The sequence below is a fragment of the Podarcis gaigeae genome (genome assembly GCF_964106915.1).
Source record: "Podarcis gaigeae genome assembly, chromosome: 11".
Classification (NCBI taxonomy): domain Eukaryota; kingdom Metazoa; phylum Chordata; class Lepidosauria; order Squamata; family Lacertidae; genus Podarcis; species Podarcis gaigeae.
Window position 1 is genome coordinate 6,562,873 of NC_139687.1, and position 24,821 is coordinate 6,587,693.

The 24,821-nt window shown below is 40.3% G+C and overlaps 2 protein-coding genes across 10 annotated transcripts; one reads left to right on the forward strand and one right to left on the reverse strand.

Annotated features, from left to right (window-relative positions):
• Nucleotides 1-2,818: 2,818 nt before the first annotated feature.
• On the reverse strand, nucleotides 2,819-20,520 carry HNRNPK (heterogeneous nuclear ribonucleoprotein K). Of its 9 annotated transcripts, none has more exons than XM_083702094.1 (16): nucleotides 20,382-20,520; nucleotides 18,177-18,240; nucleotides 18,001-18,073; nucleotides 17,109-17,206; nucleotides 16,414-16,470; nucleotides 15,087-15,130; nucleotides 14,132-14,204; nucleotides 13,070-13,183; nucleotides 10,088-10,216; nucleotides 9,600-9,901; nucleotides 9,233-9,287; nucleotides 7,046-7,096; nucleotides 5,381-5,402; nucleotides 5,219-5,301; nucleotides 4,742-4,911; nucleotides 2,819-3,941 (listed from the first exon to the last, which is right to left on the reverse strand). In XM_083702094.1, exons 3-16 carry the CDS (start codon nucleotides 18,047-18,049, stop codon nucleotides 3,911-3,913), a joined length of 1,278 nt encoding a protein of 425 aa, XP_083558220.1. In that variant the 5' UTR covers nucleotides 18,050-18,073; nucleotides 18,177-18,240; nucleotides 20,382-20,520; the 3' UTR covers nucleotides 2,819-3,910. The 9 variants fall into 9 exon arrangements, with proteins under 9 accessions (XP_083558220.1, XP_083558215.1, XP_083558219.1 ...); XM_083702089.1 differs by having other exon boundaries at nucleotides 2,819-4,001; XM_083702093.1 differs by lacking the exon at nucleotides 20,382-20,520 and adding an exon at nucleotides 20,056-20,197.
• A 71-nt stretch (nucleotides 20,521-20,591) lies between these two features.
• RMI1 (RecQ mediated genome instability 1) lies at nucleotides 20,592-24,549 on the forward strand. The gene is made up of 2 exons (XM_083702041.1): nucleotides 20,592-20,701; nucleotides 22,151-24,549. The coding sequence occupies exon 2, from the start codon at nucleotides 22,185-22,187 to the stop codon at nucleotides 23,907-23,909; it is 1,725 nt and encodes a 574-aa protein (XP_083558167.1). The 5' UTR covers nucleotides 20,592-20,701; nucleotides 22,151-22,184; the 3' UTR covers nucleotides 23,910-24,549.
• Nucleotides 24,550-24,821: the final 272 nt, after the last annotated feature.

Genomic DNA, 24,821 nt, shown 5'->3' on the forward strand with positions numbered 1-24,821 from the left:
TGTTATTGGTAATAGCTTTCATGTCCATGCACTTCTTCAGATACAATCTATCTACAATCTATTTAGAAGTATCTGAAGTTTGCATGCACACGAAAGTTCATACCAATAAGATACTTATAAGCTGCTACTGGAAGGATTTTGTTTTGTTTTGTTTCGACTACGGCAGACCAACACAGCTACCTACCTGCAACTAGACATATAGCATATATTCAACACAAAAAAGTGGCAATTTATTCTTGACAAAGGACAGCTGGACATTTAAAGGGCCCTTTTACCTTCAGTGGGACGCGAGTGGCGCTGTGATCTAAACCATTGAGCATCTTGGGCTTGCCGATCAGCTCGGCGGTTTGAATCCCCACGATGGAGTGAGCTCCTGTTGTCCGGTCCTAGCTCCTGCCAACCTAGCAGTACAAAAGCACACCCGAAAAGTGCAAGTAGATAGATAGGTACTGCTCTGACGGGAAGGTAAACGGCATTTCTGTGCGCTGCTCTGGTTCACCAGAAGCGGCTTAGTCATGCTGGCCACATGACCCGGAAGCTGTATGCCAGCTCCCTTGGCCAGTAAAGTGAGATGAACACCGCAACCCGAGTCGGCCACGACTGGACCTAATGGTCAGGGGTCCCTTTACCTTTTTATTGCCTTCAGTAGCTTAGGGCCTCATCAAACCTAAATCTGTCCTGCACCCATCAAAGGGGTTTGGGGCTTACAGTCCCTGCAAATCACTTGCTCAGCTTGACTTTCTCGAAGGTTGCTGGAATTGCATTTATTTAAAAATCAGCTTAAATAGCCTGTGCCCAACTATGCACATTACTTGGTGGCGCTTTTAAGAACCCAATCCCAATCCCTTGCACTGCCAAGTGCAGTGGGCTGTATTCCTCAAACTGTTAATTCCTAGGCCAATACCCCCAGTCCTTCCTGCAATCGGAAAAGGGCTTTGGAAGGGATGATCCCCTTTGTTTTACTGTTCCAAGGGGAACTTGCTGCATTCGAGCAAAAGCTGAAGCACGTCAGTTCTTAACATGGGGGAAGCCCTACTGGAAGTGGAAACGATTGAACAAGTACAGACTTATCGTCGAACCTATGTCTACGGGATAGTGGTGGGATGTCAAATTTAATAATATACACATTTAATAAATGAAAAATGACGATGTCTAAACAGCCTGCAAGAAAACAGGCTCTAGTTTATTCAGTACAGTGACTTTGCGAGTCTGTTTCATACGATAGGCTTCACTTGTAAACTCAAGATTATTGCCTCTTCGTTGAGAAAAGTATCACTCCTCTGCAAACCTTTCAAAAGCCTGGTTGTAGGGGCAAGGAAGAACTCAATTCTTAGTAGAAAGGGATCCCAACCTGACAAATTTTTTTTTTTTAGAAGTACTGTAGTTGCATTTAATGAAATGTTAACCTTGCCATCAAACTGAGTCCTTTATTATGATGGTTGCAAAATTCCTACATTTTCGTTTCCTTTACAATTTATTTCCTTAGAGCAAGAGTCAGCAGACTTCAGTCTCGTAGGATCTAGGTTGGTTTTCACTAGAACCCAGGTCACCAGCCGGAACTCAGGAAGGGGAACATAGGAGAGTGGGGAGGTACTGTTCTGAACAGGTTTCAGTAGTTGAAGTAGATCTCACATTTACATGTTTTTCTCCCTTTCACAATTTCAGCGGCCCCATTTAGGAGGGGCTACCAACCCATTCCAGTACTCCAAAAATACCCCATCTGCCTTCTGCCCACCCTTCCCCTAAAGGAAGTTTAGAAGAGGCAAAATATTTGCTTGCAGCATCCCTTCCATACCTGTTGGGACATAACTGTTATCATGAAAACACCGTAGGACAAAATAAGCAGCTTGACAAAAGTACCATCCCCGGTCAAAAATCATCTTTCCCTTAATCACACTTAAAAGGCAACATAGCCAAAGGCTACAGCAAATACAGTGGTACCTTGGTTTAAGAACAGTCCTGTTTACAACCGGTAGTGTCCTGGTTTGTGAATTTTATCTCTGTCTAAGAGCAGAATCCAAACAGTGGAAGGGCACCAGTGGTGGTAGGCCTCATTAGGGAAAGCACACCTTGGTTTAAGAACGGTTTCAGTTTAAAAATGGACTTCCAGAATGGATTAAGTTCGTGAACAGAGGTACCACTGTACACTGGGGCCTAAATCTTCTGATTAAAGACCCATTTACTCAATGTTCAGAAATAGGACACAAGAGCCTCAAATCCTGATGCATAATGCAGGATGTGACCCACCTCCCCCCTCCATGAAATGCAAACACCCAGCGCTAAAGGCAGTCTTTTGTTTTAGGTGAATTTCACCAGAGGTATTAAAAATACACTCTAATGCAAGGATGTTTCATTTTCTGTGAAAACCTAAAGTTCCATTAATCAGAGCTTAGTGCAAATGGCATAAAACTTAATAGTCCAAAAATATCCGTTTGAGTACCAAAACTGAATGGAGCTCTTCTGTACTCCTGAAAATCCACTTTCGATTAATCCAAGTCTTCATTTCACCAATGGGATATCAAGTATCACTGCCGATCCACTTCATATTCAGAGATCTGCCAGACAATTCAGATCTAGATTGTTCTTTTTGCTCTAAAGCACTCCACTGCAGCACAGCTTCCTCTCCACTTGCAACTTTATATGCCATTTTTTAACTTTGACATAAGTAGCACTTACATGACCAGGTTTTGCAAAAAGCCCTCATGAAGATGTTCTTCCTTAAATACTAAAGGTATCTCAAATGAAGGAATCTTTGGCAAATGTTCTTCTACAGCTTCTCAGTGTAGCATTCAGAGCTAAGAAAGAAGGGCATGGTAGATTTCAAATTATCTTTTAATTTATTGTGAAACACAAAGAGGAAAATATTTTAAGTCTGTAGAGAATTAGACCTAGAGTAAATATTGAAACCTCGAAGTTACATGCAGCTGGATGTTATTACAATGTTTATTCGAGACAAATAAACTTGTAAACTATTAATACAAATGCTGAGATTTTTACATGAAAATATCCAGGTTCTTTTGATTCCACACACATTTTCTATGCAACTCAAACAGTGAGATACAATTGTTTTGTCATTCAGTTTTTATACAATAGAAACATTTTAAACAAGTTACAGTTGGATATGGGCAAGATTGCCAATGCTAGAAATGACTAAAATTCCAATAGCCTCTACAGTTAATTGCTATTCCATGACAAACCAAGTTTTGTGAAATTTTATTCAAACCAACAAGTTGCAGTACAATAATTAGGGGCATACATTTGGAGTAACAAGAACGTAAAACTGTTTCAATATTTTTCAGTTTCTTCACACATCAAACTTTGGAGTCAGTGCATTATCAATACTCCCAATTTGCCAAAACAATGAAATTGGGTGTTCTGCTTCTCTGGTATAGGGAAAAAGCCAAGCTCAATTAATGGTGTGTAGAGAGTGTATTTAGCTACAGAAGTATGCATTTAAAAAATGACTGCAAGAATTGGTTCACTAAATTTATTTTTAAAATCATAAAACATCTTACAAAAGAGCATTACATTCTGCACACTGCTTTGAATGGATGCCAGGGATAGGTAAGTGAACTACCAGTACTCTTCTCCCTCTTCAAAACAAAAAAGGTATAAAGCAGATGGTTCACAAGTGACAGAAAAAACATTACAGTTTACAACCAACATAGAACAAAAATAAAATCCACCTTCTCTGCTGCTGTTTCAAAATACCAATGTTAGTTTTGCAAGCCACCCCACTCCCACCCACCTATATGTAGAGAACTAAAAACATTACATCTGGTGACAGCAAAAAAAATTCACTACACCTCAAATGCAGAACACCTATGAAGCAGAGGAATGTTGGCTTTTTAAACAGAAGCAGATTTAAGAAAAAAAAAAGATGCAGGACTCCTTCAGTTCTTCACTAGTCTTAGAAAAACTTTCCAGAATACTGCTTCACACTATAAAAAAGAAAAAATATCTTGCATTAGAATCCTTCAACATCTGCATACTGCTTCACACTATAAGGAAAAAGAAAAAAAAAGGCATGTATTAGAATGGTTGAACAAACAACTTGAATCAATATTTGCAATACATTTTACACAATCATAAATATTAGACAATACATACTGGTTAAAATTTTACAGTTTGTAATTAGTAGCTATCTACTTTCAAAAAGACAAGTTACACATTGCAAAATGCTCACTAGACAGCTGATGTTAGAGGAAATAAAGCAAGTACAACCTAGAGCTGTTATAGATGGCAGAAAAGGAAGCAATGCCAGTGAGGTGTGAAATGCTGCATTAACAGCACCAATAGTTTTCAACTTGTCCTGTAGAGGCATGGTCTGTGCCATATGGCAGACTGCGATTTGTTGTCGATTTGGTTATCTAAAAACAACAAAATCACTAGTCTTCCACACAGAACTAGACCAACATCCACTGAAATCTTCTATATTTTCTACAGGCTCTATGTAATAGATTACAAGTAGGTTTTTTGCAGCAGTTTTCACCAGAGAAATGAGGACTGCTTGGTTAAGGTCACTTCCAGCAAGATTAGTTTTGAGGGTGTCTTCATAGAGTAAGAATGGAAAACAGAAGAGAAAGGCATACTACGAAGTGCAGAAGTTAGTATACACTACCAGCATAAAGGTGTTTTTTGTTCTTAAAATAGCTTTCTTTAAAAAGGCATACCATACAAGAGACAAAGTTCAGTAATGATTTACACATTTAGTTTACAGCTGCAGTTCTATGCAACTTGCCTGTTTTGCAGTAAATACTGTGCATTTTGAATCTGGTCCTGTGTGCCTGTGATAGTTATTATCCGATCTTCTGAGCCCTCTAAGGGTTCATCAATTTTGATTGAAGCTCCTGATTCATGGCGTATCTGTTTGATCCTCTGGCCTCCTTTTCCAATAATGGAACCAGCCAGCTAGAAAAAAAGTGAGGGGTTTTTTTTTAGCGGCAGCTAGTAATTGCAATATTACAACGTACAAAGTTACTACCAGAGTACAAAAACATACCATTACACAATATGACAATTTATTAGGCAGCACTCCGGGACAGTATGTTCAATAACAAGTTGGGGAGGAAATTTTCAACCCATTTCCTTCAAAGCAGAATACAAGCTTAACATATAACCCTGAAGATAACAGTAAGTCTAACATACTGCAATGATTAAAAAAACATATGTCACAAGGTTTATTTGAAAATATTTTCACTACAGGGAATATACTTACATCTTTGGGTATTGTTACTTGTGTTGTGATTATGGGTCCACCAAGATCACCGTAAGAGCCACGGCCCCCTGCATAAGAATAGTCTGATTTAAAACGTATGCATCTTGCTCTTTTAATGACTGAACAGTAAATTGTATATAGTACACATGCATTAAAACTTACCATATCCTGATCCACCCTCGAACTAGCAAAAAGGAAACAAAAAGAAAAAGTCTTAGCAGCTTTTGTTTCATGTAACATGGAAGCTAACGAAAGTATTCTACACAGCTGATATCTTTATCTGTATCTGTATCTATCTCCTGCCAGCCTAGCAGTTCAAAAGCACGCAAAAGTGCAAATAGATAAATAGGTACCACTCCAGCGGGAAGGTAAACGACGTTTCTGTGCGCTGCTCTGGTTCGCCAGAAGCGGCTTAGTCATGCTGGCCACATGACCCAGAAGCTGTACGCCGGCTCCCTCGGCCAATAAAGCGAGATGAGCGCCACACCCCAGAGTCGGTCACGACTGGACCTAATGGTCAGGGGTCCCTTTACCTTTATCTATATAGCTCTACCTATATATAACTGGACCTCTGCCATAAAACCATAGGTAAAATCTGTGCATTTCTGGATTTCAAAAGAGAACAAGGGCCTTTCACCACCAAAGCACCAGCATTGTGGAACTTCTTCCCCAATGAATCTAGGTATCTCAACAATCTCAAACTACAGTGGTACCTCTGGTTACGAACTTAATTTGTTCCAGAGGTCTGTTCTTAACCTGAAACCAATCTTAACCTGAGGTACCAATTTAGCTAATGGGGCCTCCCGCTGCTGCGTGATTTCTGTTCACATCCTGAGTTTAAGTTTTTAACCTGAGGTTAGCGGAGTTTGTAACCCGAGGTACCACTGTACTTTCCAATGGAGAACACCAAATCAGTAACTGACCAGGCGCATTTTATGCAGCATGATTCATGCAAAGTCAGCGATAACAACTCTAGTGGAAATGTTTAGATTCCGATACCAGATAATGACTAAACTATATAGCCCTCAATACTAGTCTATTATCCCTATTTAACATTCTGACAACATTGCACAAAAACGGCAGGCATTAATGTTAATTACATTCCAATCAACACTCAAAACATTCTCAGTTCTAGTCAGAGGCATGTTACAAATTCAGCTCCATTAATTTAACATGTGATGGAATGCCTTCCTGGTGCACTGGCAAGCTCTCCCTCCGTCCCCACCCAGCTTAAGCAGCCTATGCACACACATGGGTATGCATACATTCATCATGGCAGTGTGCGCACACAGGTTTATAAAAGTTTTTGAACATTTTCAGTTAAGGCCTATCAAACACACAACATATTAAGAGAAAAAAACATTTTGGAATCTTTCAGGTCTTCAGTTGACAACTTAGAGGCACACAAATTTCAGGAGACATTAAGATAAGGAACTCAAATCACTGCTTCAGGTATTTTAATGTTTCATTCATCCCATATTACTTAATTACACAAACAATATGTTGTAACATTTCTGGGATTGAAAGAGTATATGAGAAGGAATTCCACAGTACAAATTAAGCAGTAGGTGGTAAATTTTGCATCATCCATACTTAAGGCAACTGTTTCCTTTGCCTCTACAAGTATTTGAGTTTAATCTAAACATATCCATTTCAACTACAAGCTTCTAGGAGAAGATGTTGGAGATATTACTTGCTTAAAATCCAGCAAACCCCCAAATGGAAGCTTTTAGCAACGGCAGTTTATGCGCAAAACCAGTTCCTTATTGCCTCTCTCCTACCATCAAGAACACCAATCAAAGCAGGCTTTTTAATTAGTGTACTCACCATTTCTGGCGTTTCTATGTCATCGCAAGCATTGACATGACATTGCATCATCTTGCCAAAGAGAAGAAAGAAAAAATACATTTGAAACAATTTATCTGGGACTTTATAGACTCATAAATCATAAAGCTTACATGCCTGTAAACTTATGTGATACAGACTGCATAAACCAGTTTGCATGTTAGAATATATGCAAAACAAGCTTGATAGGTGACAATTTAAGGCAATTTCCATATGCACTACTTATATTATTCTGCAGCCAAGTGCAGCTCTTAAGCAACGCGAGTGAAGTCCATATGCAAGCAGAATTGACTTTAATCAGATGCAGAGAATGCTCCTTTATCCATACCTTCCCCATGCAGACCACCCCATTCTGTTACAAAGGTTGAGAATCCCTAGAGATTTGGTGGGGGGTGCAGGGAAAATCCAAATGTGTGAGAAGTGAGCAGTGGCCACCACTTATGCATAATTTACTTACACAATTGTGACCTTGGGAAGACAGTCAAAAAAGAAATAAAAGAAGGGCAGGGAAAACTCACTGCTTACCAGCCTCTGGGAAGGATGTTCAAGGGTTATGGGATGCCTCCAGGGCCTTGCACAGCCTTCCCAGAGCTCAGAAAGCAAAACAGAAGCCAAGGCCTGCTCTGGACAAGTTTGGATCACTGCGCAGGGTGAGGGAGTAGTTCTGGGGGTTTTCTGGGTTTACGTGATTTTGCCTTTGCACATGGATGCCAGGAGCTGAACCCTCATGTAAGTGGCAGGCCCTGTACATACGCAATATTGGATACTGCTCTTATTTTTTCAATTACCTACATAAATTCTCTCACAATGCCCCGAATAAAAAAACATTAAAAAATAAGCCTGGGACGCAGGTGGCACTGTGGGTAAAACCTCAGTGCCTAGGACTTGCCGATCGTATGGTCGGCGGTTCGAATCCCCACGGCGGGGTGAGCTCCCGTCGTTCGGTCCCAGCTCCTGCCCACCTAGCAGTTTGAAAGCACCCTTAAGTGCAAGTAGATAAATAGGTACAGCTTTATAGCGGGAAGGTAAACGGCGTTTCTGTGTGCTGTGCTGGTTCTGGCTCACCAGAGCAGCTTCGTCATGCTGGCCACGTGATCTGGAAGTGTCTCCGGACACCGCTGGCTCCCGGTCTCTTAAGTGAGATGAGCGCACAACCCTAGAGTCAGACACGACTGGCCCGTATGGGCAGGGGTGCCTTTACCTTAAATAAGCCTGACTTGGTTCAATGTATCAAACAGTTATTACATGTTTTAAGTTAAAATACAGTTTGGGGTTTAATTTAATTTGTACTATATTACTATATAATTTTACTCTATTAAAATTTATACTGTAATTCATTTGCTTCTGAGTCACTCAATGAACTTGTGTTATGGGCAGTTACTGAGTTCATTTCCCCTCTGGTAATTCCTAAGAAAGCGTAAATTCTGATTTAGGCATGTGGGAAGGAAGCATTCTGTACACAGTATATTAGGCTGAAATCTTGTATACGCTAAGAGCCTTGCAGTGCAATTCTATACCCTCTCACCCAGATATAATCCTACTGAAGTCAATGGGCCTTTTTCTCAGGTAACTGGTAGCAGTAAAATATAACTTTCATACTGCAAACATTAAAATACTATGGAACTACAGCCCTACATGATTCTGACCTAAATAACTTGGTCAAAATACATTTCTTCCTCATCAGAACTGTTACTCATTTTGAAAAAGATGACCCACAATTAGAATCATGTTCCTAACCCTGAAGGTTAAGATCCTATAAGTCAGAGCTTTCCAAACCTCTCATGCTGGCAACACACTTTTTAGACATGCATCATTTTGTGACACAGTAATTCAGTTTTACTAGCAAACTGGAGGTAAAACTAACCCCTTTCCAGCCCCAGGAAAGCCTACAGACTGCAGCCAACACATTAACCTGTCGTGACACAGTTTCAAAAGCTCTGTTCTAAGTACACAAGTGCCAATGAAGAGAAAAACTTGAACTACAATACTATTAAAGTCTCCAAATACTCAAGATTCATGAACACTTTCCTAAAGAAAACTGAAAGTTAATTGTGAAAGGTAAAATTGTAAAAGGTCGTTGATATCCTAAGTCATACAAAAAACAATGCTTTCAAGATACCCAATTACCGAAAAACTGTATTTGGAGCTCTCCTATTGAACATAACTTACCATTCCATCGTAGCGATCACCAGGTCTGCCCCTTCGGTCGTAAGACATAAGGTCCCTTAAGAAAGCAAATGATATAATTTAGAGTATTTACAAGTTAAAGTCTCACATAAAGACATTGTCAAATACATAAATAAGCAAATTGATTTGGTGAAGATAAAGCAATCAGGGTTTTTTAACTTTTAGACTAATATGTCACAAATTCATGTTTTATAAATCTATCCATCCCACTCCCACTTAAAACAAACATAAAATCCAGTTCCATTTATTAACTACTATGTTCTCCCCCAAGCACAAACCTTACTCTAAGCAGCTGTTAGCTCAAGACTGCTCTATAAAAGCACTCTGAATCATTACAATGTTGACGTACCCGCCTCTGGGAGGAGGAGGGGGAGGAAGAGGAAGATTGCGAGCTCTGCTGCCACCTCTACCACCACGGCCTGGAGGAGGGGGAGGAGGTCCTCTGCGAGGGCTCATGTCATCATAATCTCTTCGTGGAGGCATTGGACGACCACGACCTGGAGGCATTCGATCAAAGCCTCCTCTGCCACGCATTGGAAATCCCACAGGACGCCCCCTTCTGTCATCAAACATCATTGTAAATCCACCATAGTCGTACGTTTCATCATAAAAGTTTGGATCGTAAGGCTGTGCACGTCCTTTGATTGGTGACTAATAAAAAAGGAAAACAACTTTAGTCTTCTGAACATTTCCCACAATTATATTTTAACACACATATTAAAAGACTACCAATTATTGAAGTTACATGTATAGCTTATTTCAAGCAAAAAATGCAACTATCTTTGCACAAAAAAGGCGTGGGGGTATGAAAACAAATTATTGTAAAGATTAAATTACCTCTGATATAAGATCCAGTATTATTTTGATGCATTCCACAACTCTATCAGGCTTTCCACCAATTAGCACCACTCTGTCAGAAGAATGAGGACAGCATTCTTGGAAAAGCTTAATGGTGGTCTGAGTGTTCTGCCAAGAAAATTTCAAGTAAAAAATTATTTAGAATCCACTCTAACCAATAAGAAAGCTGAAAACTATTTAACATAGTTTGTTTTTGAGATTTGTATGCTGAACAAGTAGCGGCACAAACAATACAAACTAAGAAAAGCTAAGAAAACTCCATTCTCAAAATGCACTCTCATGGCTTGTACATACAAACCATATAATTACACTACTTATGGTTCACCTACTTTTCACTGTTTGATATCTTTAAAATTCAACAATACAGGAATGATTTATGGCCCCACCCCTATTGAGTTTCCTTCCTCCCTCCCTAATTCAAAATAGAAATTTGTAAAATGCATTTAAAAGCAGAACTGGTGGTTTTTCACATGCTTGCTTCCACAAGTTACATCCAACCCAAATGAAGGGCTACACATGTCACATACTCCCTCCAAAGATTATTCCTTAAATTTAACCATTTATGATATATTAACTGCATTATAGCTTGATATCTGGGCTTAAATTTGGTCTGGGGAAAAAAATTCTTGCCAGAAGAGCACCAGCAAATTATTATTTTAAGCTTCTGTCAGCTGACATATCTAACCAGCCAAGTAAAGTTTCCAAGTAAAGTTTCCAAGTTGCTGCACATTACTGTGGTCCAGTCAAGAGGGTATTAGAGCCTGCACAATCCTTCTTTCGCAGGCATTTTTCAAACCATTGGTACATTAGCCAAAGTCAGTAGACAAACACTCCTGGCTACCAACTCCACCTGATATAGAAGGCCTGGACATAGGAACACTCCCAATTGCGTATCTGCTCTTTTAAGTGTAACATGACCACATCACAAAGCAGTTTTCCTGAACTACGTCTGGGGCTACCAACAAATCCTGTTCTTCTAAATTGGACATTTTACTGACATCATGCTAAGCATAGTTGTACCTTGGTTCTCAAACGGAATCTGTTCAGGAAGTCAACTTCCGAAAATGTTCAAAAACCAAGGTACAGCTTCTGATCAGCTGTAGGAGCTTCCTGCACTCAATTGGAAGCCACAAAAGCTGTGTCAGACGTTTGGCTTCCAAAAAAGATTTGCAAACTGGAACACTCACTTCCAGGTTTGCAGTGTTCGGGAACCAAAATGTTCAACCAACAAGGCGTTCAAAAACCAAGGTACGACTGTATTACTATTTACTAAGTAATAATAGCATGCTACATTATGCTAAGCGATTCAAGGAATATTATAGCCACAAATGCTTCAGAATAAATTGAGCTGGACCATCATGAATCCGCTCCAAAATCCAAGATGAACTTTTTCAGCAGTTTTAGTTAGGACAAACCCCGACAGAAGTCCACAAGAGCCAACGACGAGAAGTACATTAATGTCCCAAAGAAATAGAAGGAACCATTGCAAAAAATCTCTTAACTCAGTGTTGAAATAAAGTGTGGTGATATTTTTAATTTTCTCAATAACCTCAAAGTGTGCAAGACACTCAAAAGGGCCACATTCAATTTCTCTCCTACAAAGATGCAGAAAGAAGATGAAGCCAAAGAAGTCCCAGCACCAAACCCTGGTCTTTAAATGTCTAAATAATTGAGTGCTCAGCCACCACAGCTAGCAAATGGTTTGACTTTAAGTATTTAGTTAATTGGGGATCAAGCAAGCTTCTGCAACACTGGTCTTACTATTGCCTCCAAGAGTAGATGAAACAATGTCCTTTATTAATAAAATGAATCAAAGAAAAGTCTTCACAATGAGTGTAAAGGTTCAAAATTTTCCAGTGAAAGACCGCCAGGCTGCAAAAGCACTTCAACAGTCATAAAAAGGTCTGCTGAACAAAACTGTGCAGACACAATTGTGGCAGACCTACTTGCTTTTATCATCAACTTTAAACACATTCGTAAGTTGTATACAAGTCATGTTTACGGTGGTAGCTTGGGTTAAGAACTTAATTCGTTCTGGAGGTCCGTTCTTAACCTGAAACTGTTCTTAACCTGAAGGGCCACTTTAGCTAATGGGGCCTCCCGCCGCCACCACACAATTTCTGTTCTCATCCTGAAGCAAAATAACCCGAGGTACTATTTCTGGGTTAGCAGTGTCTGTAGCCTGAAGCTTCTGTAACCTGAAGCTGAGCTACCACTGTAGTTGGATTTGTCCCAGTATTCCCCATGACTGCTCAAATCAAAGACAGACGTTTTAGCCTCGGAACCCTAATTTATAGAGAGGCCTGCACTCCAGAAACTGAACGCATCTCTAAGGAGCTATTTTGTCAGCAGCCCAAGTTGGTTCCTTATACCAGGAGTGAAATGTGATTAACAAAGACCACTGTGAAGTGTTTGACAATTATTAGGCTATGTTTTCACTCTATAGATTTCGTATGCCATTTTTACACTTAGTGACGCTACTACACAGGCTCAGATTTTGGTGAACCTCCAACTATGGTGTACAAATTATGTGGACACCACCACCTTTGCAGTAACTGCTAAGAAGTTGTTTCTCTAGAATCTCTGGCGTACAAGTTCCATCAGGGGATCAGGCACCCACAAACCTTTTGCGCTAGCCATTTCAGCTGTACAATGAGAAACAGCTTCAGATACTACAGAAGTATTAGAAACTGTCATCAATTTCAGTAACCAAAGTTAAAACCAGAATAAAATTGATCTCTTTCTCCACTTTCTTTTACTGAAAGGAAACTCTGTATTTGTAAATTAATCACATATTTGGGTTTCTAATTCTTTAGCAGCACACGATGAATAAATTCTAGTAAGGTTGAGGCATTCTTGCCACCTAATGACTAGTAACAGCTATGAACTGAACATCAGTTTCAAGAAAGTGATTATTTTTAAGGTAACTATGCTTATATCAAAAGACAAAAATTATGTTACCTCTCTGAGTTCTTTGATTTTAGCACCCTTGACACCAATAATTCCTCCAGCCAAACTCTGGTGAATCAACAGCCTTAACTCACAGTCGAAGTCACTTCCTTTGTAATGTTGATACTATAGACATATTCAGGGTGAAGAATGAGAAAAGCAGTCAGTAAGATGTTTGCTTGAATAAGTACCCATTTACTACCCAGTACAGTACCATACTGTTACTTTTTCTGATTTCCAACTTCCAGTACCTATCACCCATTAAATCCAGACATCATTCTCCAAACATTTATATATTACAATTTAAATGTTAAAGTAGTACCATTATCCAAGAGTTCAGGGGCCTGATTTTACTCTAACACAAGTTTATGCAGTCCAGCCAGCTGCTTTTAAAAATGTAAAAGGTGTTTCAAACACAGCTGTGATATTGTAGTGGGGGGCAGGGGTTCCTAATGTTCCAAGTAGAAAATCTCACTGGAAGGAGTGCATATGTAAGTAGACCAGCCTAAAATACTTTCCCAGCCAGAGATTACCATTCTTAGTGGGTTTAATTTAAGTCAAGGAATATCCAGCATATAGGAAAAATAAAATCACCCCCTACTATCAAGGTCTATGACCACATGCAGTGACCTTGCTATTGATAATGCACCTCAAGATAATAAGGGGCCACAGCTCAGTGATAGAATTTGTATATAAAAAGCTCCCAGGTTCAAGCCTTGGCATTTCAGAAAGGGCTGACAAAGTCCCCTCTTAAACTTTGGAGAGCTGCTATCAGTGTAGACAAGGTGATGATGATGATTTATTATTATTCACTGAATATATATACCACCCTATACCCAAAGATGACACAATAAAATCAAAATACAAAACAATACTGAGTTACATGGACCTATGGTCTGCCTCAGTACATTAAAATTTCAAACTTAATTTTATTTGGTGTGCTATACGCAAACAACTCTTGCTGACACTCCAATTAGGACATATATCCGTATTTTAAATAGAGGGCAAGTTAGCGACAGAAAACAAGAGCATTTGAAGCTCGCCATTCAGATGTATACACCCAAATGCACTTACCTCTTCCAAAGTAGGGATAATTTTCTTCAAGATTTCTCCAATTGTTTCGATATCTGCACTTATACTCAGTATGCTGTCAAATAGCATTAAGCATCAGGTGTCACAAATAAGATAGGGGGAAAGGTAAAGTAAGTTGTGTATTCATAATTTTATGTGTTATAAGTCAACTTTACAGAGCTGAACTTACGAGTTAATATTCCCCACTTAAGTAAACCTTTTACTGAAGATACAGCACATGCACCTTTGTTTATGCCCAATAATATAAATGATACAAGTTTAAAATAAGGTTTTGGAGATAAGAGAATGAGTTTCTTGGAAGGAGTCAGATTAAGTGGACAAGAAATTAACGAAGAACTGAAAGCAGGAGTGAATACTCATGTTCCCCGCCACCACTAATTTAGGATACCCTCACTATTACATTGTTAAACTGGCACACCTTCTCATAGGGAACATGGGAATATGCAAGTGGTGAACATTATATTTGGAATAGGGTTATGAGACCAGTTAGAAATTAGGTTACTAATGGGCTCTGCAAGAAAACGAATACAAATGCAAGACAAAAAAGACAACACAAATGAGAAGTGAAGGAGAGTGAACCAGGAGTTAGCATTTCATCAGAAAAAATTATGAACAGGCAATGCTGGGGGAGCAAGGTGGACCACAAAGACAGAGCAGAGCGAGAGACTATTTTGAAACAATCTGATTTACAATGCAGCAAATATACAACAATTGAAGCTGTGCTCCTTCCATTGAAATAAAATTAGTGGATTGTTGGGTGGGCAACTCACGTAAAAGTTCAGTGACAAAAAAGACTTAATGGGGAAAATAAGACAGAAAACTTAAAAAAAACAATACACCGTCTACGGGGATACTATTTAATTATATAAAAGGCAGGTAATAATATACATTTCTCTCTTTCTAATCAGGCAGTGAGGCATAAACTGTTGGGACATACCGCTCGGGGCCACTGCTGTCTGGGACTGAAACACTGGCATTGTACTGCATTGGTCATTGGCGTTCGTGGATGTTGGCATTGGGCATGGGCATTCAATCAGAAGTTGTCAAGTAAGGCACCCGTTTGGCAACGAGCACATTTTTGGGCATAGCCAACCAGGGTTTTCACATGGGCGTTCAGGGGCGGATGGGCCAACGTCATGGTGGGCAACGCAGGGGCATGTCGATCCAGTACATGGGCAACGGAGAGATATATGGCCAAAAAAACAAGGAGAGGGAAGAGGGGGAAAAGCAATAAATTTTAATTTAATACAAACTATACTCATTACTCTCAATGAAACAAGCTTAAGTTGTTCTGAAGACTAACACAATAACGGATAGCTACATTGACTGTGGCTTAACAGTTATGGACCGTAAAAATGAGTTACTTGGCCTAAACTACTTTTAACATTAGAAGTTGCAGTAGCAGGCTGGCTCGTGAGGGTAGACACAAAATCTGTAGAGATTCAGATTACTGAAATCCTGGGAAAATTGGGAAAGCCACTAATCCATGAATTATATGTATGGAATCTAGATTTAGGCAGGTGAATTTTTAAGTACACTAGCTTCAGAAAGGTCAGTTAATGCACATGTGATTACTACCCAAGTTCATTCTTATACCTCAGATCTAGTAACCAAAGTTGACAGTTATAACATTCTGCAGGCGCTTTACAATATAATGAAAATATCAAACACAATGTGAAATGATATCGTGCCAAATATTTCATTAAATACCAATATCATACTTTCAAAAACTGAAGACTATGCACAATATAAAAAATTGCTTTTTACAAAGCATAGTGTTTAACTATTGAGACTTAATACTGAAAGTGTCTATTCACAGGAGTCAACCCACTATAAAAAGGTAGGTATATTTATTGTGATGTTCATTAAAAATTCATTCCAGATTAAATGCAGCTAAACGGTTCTGCACATAGTATCATGCCAGTCTGAACACTTCTCTCCTGAAGAGATAGACTGTTTAAGCAAAGTTAATTCTATAGCTGGATAAAGAATGGCCATCCAGGTTTGAATTATTTTAATTGGAAGCTTAAGCTCTCTGGTATTGCAAGCCAAAGCAATGAAATACAGTTTAGTTTAATGCTTTGTAAAATAAGGGACAGGATTTTTTCCATATTAATTATTCTGTGTTTTAATTATATGAATGGAATATCCTGACACTTAAGATTTTTTTAAAAAATCAATACAAGTGGCTTGTACTAGACACCTATATAAAATTTTCACAATAGCTATGCAAAATTATTAGTGTTTAACTTGTAAATACTCACGTCTGTACGAAGTGCCTTAATGTTTTTGCCACCTTTGCCAATCACTGCTCCAGCATTCTATAAAAAAAAGTCAAAATTGAAATTGATTTTCACAAATACAATTATGATAATAAGGCTGTGATTGGACATGGAAGCTGACACTAACACTCCTTTTAGTAAACCTCTCATAGATTTTTAAAAGTGGGTAAGGCAAATAAATCCAACCTAAACACAGAGCTTTAAGTTACTATAGCAAACATAAGAGACTTGCCTTTGGTTTCCTGATAAAAAATAAATTCAAACAATTAATGCAGATTTGCTCAAATTTAAATACTAATGATATGTTTTAATACAGTACAAGTTATGATAGAATATGTAATGCTTAACTAGGAACCAGCTTTCAACCTTACAAATGAGCTGCCGTTTCCCAAAATTCAGAAAAGCAGATATGTCATACAGCTTAATCTTTTCTTTAAAAAAATGTCAGGTCCTTCTTAAAATCAGGTTTATTGTCTCACATGGCAGAAACATTTTGCTGTTTCTCCAAACAGAAATCTGTTAAGAGTTCTGTGATATAACCCCTGGTTTGCTTAAACTGATTATCAGGTATTCTCTTTATTCTGAACACTATTCATCCTCAACTGTGGATAGTAAAATTATTACAACAAAATACCACATACTCAATAACTTTTTCAAAATTATGTAACAGAACATACTTTGCTCTGAAGCAGAATGCGTAGTTCCACCATCTCATCCGTGTTCCTTGATCTTTTGAAGGCCTGTTCCTCTTCAATATCTTCAGCTGGACGTTTGCCTAATATTTTAGAAAACAGAGAGGATTAACAATCCAAATTTTTAGCTTCTACAAGCTGTAGGGCACAAGTCATTTTATTAAATGGAATAAGGAGTCTTTTAAATGTGGGGATTTCAAAGTTTAAGCCAAGGCTAATTAGGTATAAACAATTACTATCCTAACAGCATTAATAAAAGTAAGCTTGGCAAATCCATATTGTTCAGTACTATTTTTAGCTTTAATGAACAGCCAGACAGTAAGTGCAATAGGAGAGACAACAAAGCAACCTTATTGTCCGTTTCTACTGAAAGCTCTAAAAAACCTAACTATAAGTCTGTATGCTTTTTAGTCACATTAACAGTAACAATACCAATTAGCATCTAACCCATCAAAATGCTTATATTGGGATTATCAATTATGGAATGTAAAATAACTCACCATGGTTACCATTTTAAGTACACCAAGGTTTTTTTTCATCATTTATGTAATAATTTTAAGTATCTACACTGGAAATGTATTCAGTCTATACAACATTTGGAAATCAAAACCCCCAGGCGATTCAAATGCCCTCAGAAATCTGAGCGATCCACATGTTAAAATGACCAATGAATAGGACCTGGTTGCAGCATTTAATTTAGGTTTTTATTAAACCAACATCCATTGTCTACGGTGGCTGCAGTGCAGATTGTAAACGAGATTTTTATTCACGCCTGGACATGGCATTTATAAATTCTGAACCCTTGACAGATATTCCATACAGTTACTACTTTCACATATAAGAGCTGTAATTTCTGATTACATACAAGATAGCTTACCATTAGTTTCTGTATTAGTGAAGGTCTCTTCTTGCTGTTCAGTCTCCATTATTTTTAGCCTCGCAGATACAACCTGTCAAATAAAAATAAATAAAACCCCATAAGTGCTTAGAAGAGAGCAGCCAACTCTGCAGCTTGCTAAAGAAATGAAGTGACATTTGGTTTCCAGCACTTACCAATATTATATAGCTTCGCCAAGCAAACCTTAAATGTTCTGGGCGGGATCAAAGATCAGCCAGCCTATGAAAAGCAACATACAGCCATTTTGGTCTTGTTCATTATTTTACAGTTCAGTATTCCAGAATACAGGGGAAAAAATGAAACATATCAAATGTCTGTCCAACAATGCCTCTTTCCTCCTAAGTTAATCTCTGAAGAATTGTATAAGAGTACATACTATATCAAATATCTTTATTTGCAGCCCAGTCATGAATTGCATCTCATGCAAAATCTTGACTTCACTCTAGTTTTACAGGGAAAAAACACTAATGCCCGTTCACTTTTCTTACTGAAGCCAAGTTCTCTCAGTTTCAGGAACTAAAGCAATTCCTCTGAATGATTTCTCAGATCTGATTAGTTTTCTCAGCTAATTAATGCCACCTTCAAATTTTTTGCTAGTTGCAACTTCTATCCTAGAAAACTTCAGAACTTATTTTCACATGAAAAACATGCCCTTTGTCCAATTTTTTGAAAGGCACTATTTCTTCTTAAAGCAACGCAACAGTGAATAAAGCTCAATATAAGCCAGGGACTCCTATACCAAAGTGAAAGAAACTGAATTCATTTCCATGGTATTGCAACTGATGATAAACTGTGTGTGATAAACTGCAGAAAATAGTTGTGATCGTTCGGAAGAAGTGTCTTTACTTCCATAAATTGGCTATTGCTTAAAAAAACGAAACAAACAAAAAACCCCTCACTACCACTGCACCTTGGTTTACTATTTCATCTTTGTGTTTAGTGCAAGTCATTTGATTTGAGGAAAACAAGATAAACCCCAACACATACAATCACAATATACAAACGGATTTCGGGATCTACCATATCGTAGAGTTCAATTAAAGCGATTTAACGGTGTTAGCAAGAGGGAAGGAGCTATTGTACCAGGTAGGCAGTGCCAAGCATGAACACGATCTATGAACACTGGCTCTAGGTGGAGAGCAGGGGGGTGGAAGGTGTCACAGACCCCTCAATAAACAAAAAGGATTGCCCCGTTCTCCTCCCCGTCGCGCTGCGGACAAGGCGGCCCACAGCACAAGACACTCAAGTACTTCCGTTAGGGACCCCGAGGCTTCAGGAGGGCCCAATTTAACCGCAACAACCCTCGCCACAACCCGTCAAAATAAAGCTAACAAACCCCCAATAAACGGGTCGCGCGGGGAGCGAAGGAAGATTCCCTCTAGTTGCATAAGCTTGATCTGCCTTTACTGGAGAGCAACGCGACTAAAAATGGCGGCTCTCAAAAGCAGCTTCGGCTGTAATGGCGACCACGAGCTGCTAGGAGGAGCCGGGAGCGGAAGGAGTAACGCCACGCGGCGGCGGCGGCCGCGAGCGAAGGGCCCACCCGCCCGGCAGGCGAGACACACAAAAGAGGCCCGGCGCCGCCTCGCTCCGTTCAAGCGGGAAAAGCCTACGGGGAGCGCCGGGGCTGCTGGGCTCCGCCAGGCCCGACAGGGGAAGGAAACGCCTCCCGCCGCCTCTCCACCCACCGCGGCCGCCATGATTTCTGCAGCAGCCGCCGCTGCAAAACCCGGGGAGCTTTGTTTCCTCGCGCCGCCTCCCTTTCCCCGGGCGGCTGCGGGCGCCGTGGCGCTGATCGGGCGGCGCCACGTAGCGCAACGGCCGAAACGGCCTCCCCCCTTCGCCGCCATTAGCGGGGCCACCGTCACCCCTCCCCCACAGGCTCACCCGCCCCTCAGGCACAAGCGCCCCGAAAACCTCCTAGGCCCGACGCGGCGGAGACCCAGCACACGGAAATATTTTGAAACACACACCCCGCCACCGCCACAAACGGAAAATCTCTGAGGGGGGGGGAAAGCCCCCTCGGCTCCTTACCGCGCAGCGCACTAACTCCGCCGTATCCGTCGCTAAGGAGTGCGAGAGAAAAGAGCCGAAAGCAGCCGTAGCGCGCGCGCACACTCACACAAGCCACGGCCGCCCGCTTATTGGCTCGCCGGCCCCGCCGCCGCACCCCTATTGGCTGACGGCGCCGCCCTTCTCGAAGCGAGGCACGCTGTGGTGCCGGGGCCCGCCCTCCGTGGCGGCTGCCGCGGCGCCAACCCCGCAAACGGGGCTCTGGGCCGGCCGGGCGGCTGAGGCGTCATCCCTCTTATCCCCTGGCCGTTTCCATTTTCCCTCCTCACATACTGCTTGGTACTTACATTTAAGATATATATTACAAAACAAAAACCAGTCCGATCAGTCCGAATATCGTTACGGTAATGACAAGGGGGGCGAAGGGCTTCAAGGAGAACGGAACTGATCCGAGGTCGCGCGTGAGGGGAAAGGGAGCGAGAGAGACGGAGCGAAACAAAATGGCGCCGGCGCAAACTCCGTCTCGTCCTGCCGCCGGGTAGCCGGCGGGGCGGACTTCTCGCGAGCCTGGGAAGTTCGCTTTGGCGCTCAAAACAAAAGTGGGGGAGGGCGGAGGGCTCCCGAGGACCCGCGTGTGGCGGCAGGACGCGAGTCGAGCGCTTCTCACGTACGTGGCGGGGGAAAGGGGCAGCCTTGGGTTTCTCTTCTCCCCTTGCTCTCGGGTCCCGCGGAGTCCGGGGATTCAGAGGATGACCCACCCCATGGGCTAAGCTTTCTTAATAATAATAATAATTAATAAATAGCTGAACTTAGGAAACAAAAAGAGTTGCGCTGTCATTAAATGTTCGCTGGTTGGAAGTAGTGCAGTCTTAATCCGTTTATGGAAATGTTGGCTGTGGGGAATCCGTATCGCAGTCTGATTGCAAAGGCCACGAGGTTTGAGAGCCTCCCCTGTAATAATATTTAGCCCATTCTCGCAAATTTGTTAATAAAAAGGAACTAAGGGGGGGAAACAACCACCATCTTTCCTTAGCTTGCCTTTCAGATGATTTGTAGAACAAATGAAGAAAAAAGCAAAAAAACTTCACCAACCTTTAATTCCCTGAGGGCAACTTTCACCTCAAGTGCTTAATTTCGCATTTCAGACTGCTGTGGAAGGCAAAAAAGAGGTGTGTGTGTTTTTTTTAAAAAAAAAGTTAGAAAACCTCTACTTTCTAATACAATGCTAGGAAGGGTTTTCAAGTCAACAAAATGTGTCCATCATTTCGACAATTTTTATGGCCCCACCCCAATTCTCCATTGCTTTGGTTCCTTTAACATTTTTGTTGTGCGTGTTTTCATTCCATGGTTCAGTTATTTGCATAAGATTTGCCCATGTGCACACTGTGACCTGGTCATTCACAGATCATTTCATCTTGCTGTGGTTTTAGTTAAGTGACTGCATCTACTTCAAAGTAAATGCTTTGTGGATTGATTTCTCTAATGCTTCACACAGTCTTGCTGATAGGGCTGAACCCCTTAATTCAGTTGGGGTTACATTGCAATATATTTAGGATAGAACTATACATATTCAGATGGTTTCATAAACCCTGCTCTTCTTTCTGTCTTTTGCTTCTCCGTTTTCTATCCCTTGCTTCTTCATTCCTTCTCTGTTCTGCAGTGCTGGATTATGGCAGTGGCCAACCGACTATCTCTGTTGTCTAGAATTAGCATTGGGTGTTGAAGAAGTATAGTTCTGCACTAAAGGAGTAAATTCTGAGGAAAATATGCATGGGGTTGGGCTGTTAGACACTGCCTAAAATCCTGGCAATAAATTGTGAGAAAGAGATGATATTTGGGTACCATAACTCTGTTTTTTTCTAGTCCGGTAAATGTAATCATATGATAGTTTTTTTTTTGGGGGGGGGGGATACTTTTAGCTGCTCAGTTGCTGACCTAAGAACAACTTACTTTCGCTAAATGAACAGGTAGAGCTGGCAAATTACTTGGCTAGCTTACCAGATAGGTTGCGATTGGTTAAATTTTGCTGCATGAGTTTCCACAGGCAATAGGTTGTTTAATCAGGCATTTAGTAAAAACTTAGTTAAGTCAGCAAACCTATTTTGTTTCATTCCAGGGCATCCACAATTTTCCTTTCACCTCAAAAGAAAATGACTGCATCAGGTCTGGCAGCAAGAGTGGAAACTTGGCTTTCATCTACATGGCATGTGAAGGTTCCTGCACCATGGCTAGAAGCGTGTATTGATTGGATTCAACAAGAAAATGGCAGTGGCAGTTTGGCTCAGGCTTCTATTAACAAGCAAGTTTTTGAGCAGTGGCTTCTTACAGATCTCAGAGATCTCGAATACCCAGTTCTGCCTGACTGCATTTCAAACAATCCAAAGGGAGACTTGAACAGCTTTTATTCCATACAGATTGATTCACTTGTTGATGTGAGTCAGCCTGCCTATTCCCAACTGCAAAAGATAAGAAAGAAAAATACTGTAAATGAGGAAATAACTGCTAATACACAGGGAACATTGAGGCCCTGGGAAGCAAAGCCTACTCGAATGCTGATGCTGCAACTGACAGATGGCATCCATGACATTCAAGGCATGGAATACCAGCCTATTCCTGTTCTCCATAGCAATCTTCCTCCAGGGACAAAAGTTATGATACAGGGGAAAGTTGCATATCGCTTAGGTGTTCTTTTGCTTAAACCAGAAAATGTAAGATTGTTGGGGGGTGAAGTGGATAGCCTTGTAGAGGAAAACTCTGAGGAAAGAGTTCTTGCTAGGCTTATTAGAGAAGAAGACAGAAATCCTAATGCTGAGAAATCAAATGCTGCTGAATGTGACATTTCAATACCTGTTGATGAAGTGGGCCCTTCTGATGAAGAGCTTCTGGCAAGTCTTGGGGAAAGTGAAGAATTAATGATAAATGAGGCCCCTTTTGAAAGTAGATGCTGCACCAGAAGTACCAGATTAAATTCCACCACATATCTGCTTCCCACTACTGAAAGCTGTTTGCAGCAAGACCCTGCAGCATTCATTGCAGAAAATGAAGAACAAAGTGTTCCAGTTCTGGGAAACATGGAAGGAGATTTCTATGAGTTTCCATTGGAGGATGATTTACTTTTAGAAGAAGAGATCATGCAAGAACAGATACAGGCTCTGAATAGAAGCTCTAGCATAAATAGTTACCTTATCAAAGAAGGGGAATCTGGTGAAACAATAAGGTGTGATATACATGAAGAAAGCACAGGAGATTTTTTAATGAAACATAATGCCCAGAGAAGCAAAAACATGGAAGGCCGTTTTGGAAACATGATGGTACAAGAGAAAAACAATGAAAAGCCCTCCAATAATTCTAACAATAGGCTAACAGACATTAATGTAGAACTTGAACAATATCCTCAACCTGAACAGACTTGCAGAATACAAAATAAGTGCCACAAAGTTGATTTAAATGCCCTTCCCTTCACATATTTATCAGTTTTATTAAGTAACAAGCCCAAGGCTATTACAACTCTGAAAATTAGAGCATTCATAGTAACTCTTACCAGAAATCTAACAAGCAGTGGTGGCTTTTCAAGTTTATCAGCAAAAATATCTGATGGTACAGCTTATTTAGAAGTTGATTTTGCTGATGAGATTCTAACAAGCTTGATCGGGTTTTCAGCAGCTGAAATGAAACAACTAAAGAAAGATCCTGTCCTAGGCCCCAGAATTAAGGAAGGTTTACAGAATTGCCAACTAGCACTAATAGACCTCTGTTGTTTGATGACTATCAAATTTAACCCTTCTCAGACAAAAGCAACAGTAATAGTTTTGCAAGACATTAATGCAAATGATTTCAGTAATTTAAAAGAACGCCTAAATACATGCTGCATTTAAGTAAAACTTGTTTGCGATCCCATAAAATTGTTAAATCACAAATCATATTTAGTTATTAGGTGAAATGCTGTTTTGTGGGTGCTTGAATTCAGAAAAAATCAGTGGGATAGTAGGAAAATACTTTAGTACTGTGGCATGTTTCCATTAGTACTTGTCTATTTTAACAAAGGTTTGTGCTGGTTTTTCCAAAAATACTTTCTCATGCTATCAGGAAAAAACAAGAGTTATAGCCAGTGATAACAGTGTGAAGCTATGCCCTCACCCCACATCTGCCTTGGAGGGTCCTTCAACATTCTGGAGTGGATTTAGGTGGTGGGGGCTGCAAGAGGGAGGGGGAATCACTCAAAATTGCTTACCTCCTGTTCTGTTGATGAGAGCCTTACTATCGGCTAAGCGACACTGTTGGACATAACTGAAGGTTTTGGAAATACTGTAAGTGAAAATCCAGTATTACCGGAGTTCATTTCTAAGACTTCATAAGCTTTCTGAAAATAAATTGATGCTTAAACTGTTGTGATGGGCAAGTCAGAATTGTTCAATTTGCAATGTGTTTTTCTGCTACTTTTAAGGTATTTGTGCATCATGTCATTTCTATCTTACTCATTTTGAAAAACCTGAAATAAAACTATTTGTAAGCCTAGTGGACCAATGTCTTGAGCTGAAACACAAAAGACAACCAAGCTAGCCTGGAACAGAGGACTAGGCTCCTGTGACTTTAATTTCAGTGGGTATAATTTGCACAACAGTCTGCACCTATAGAAATTCCCTTTTCTACACAACTATTCGAGGTGTAAGAGCCCTATTTTCTTCCGTCTGGTTCCCGTAGGATTTAATATGGCACCTGCGGCAGTTTATTTCCTGGGGTAAAATCCTAAAAAAACCAACAACTTCAATCCTAAAAAAAAATCAACA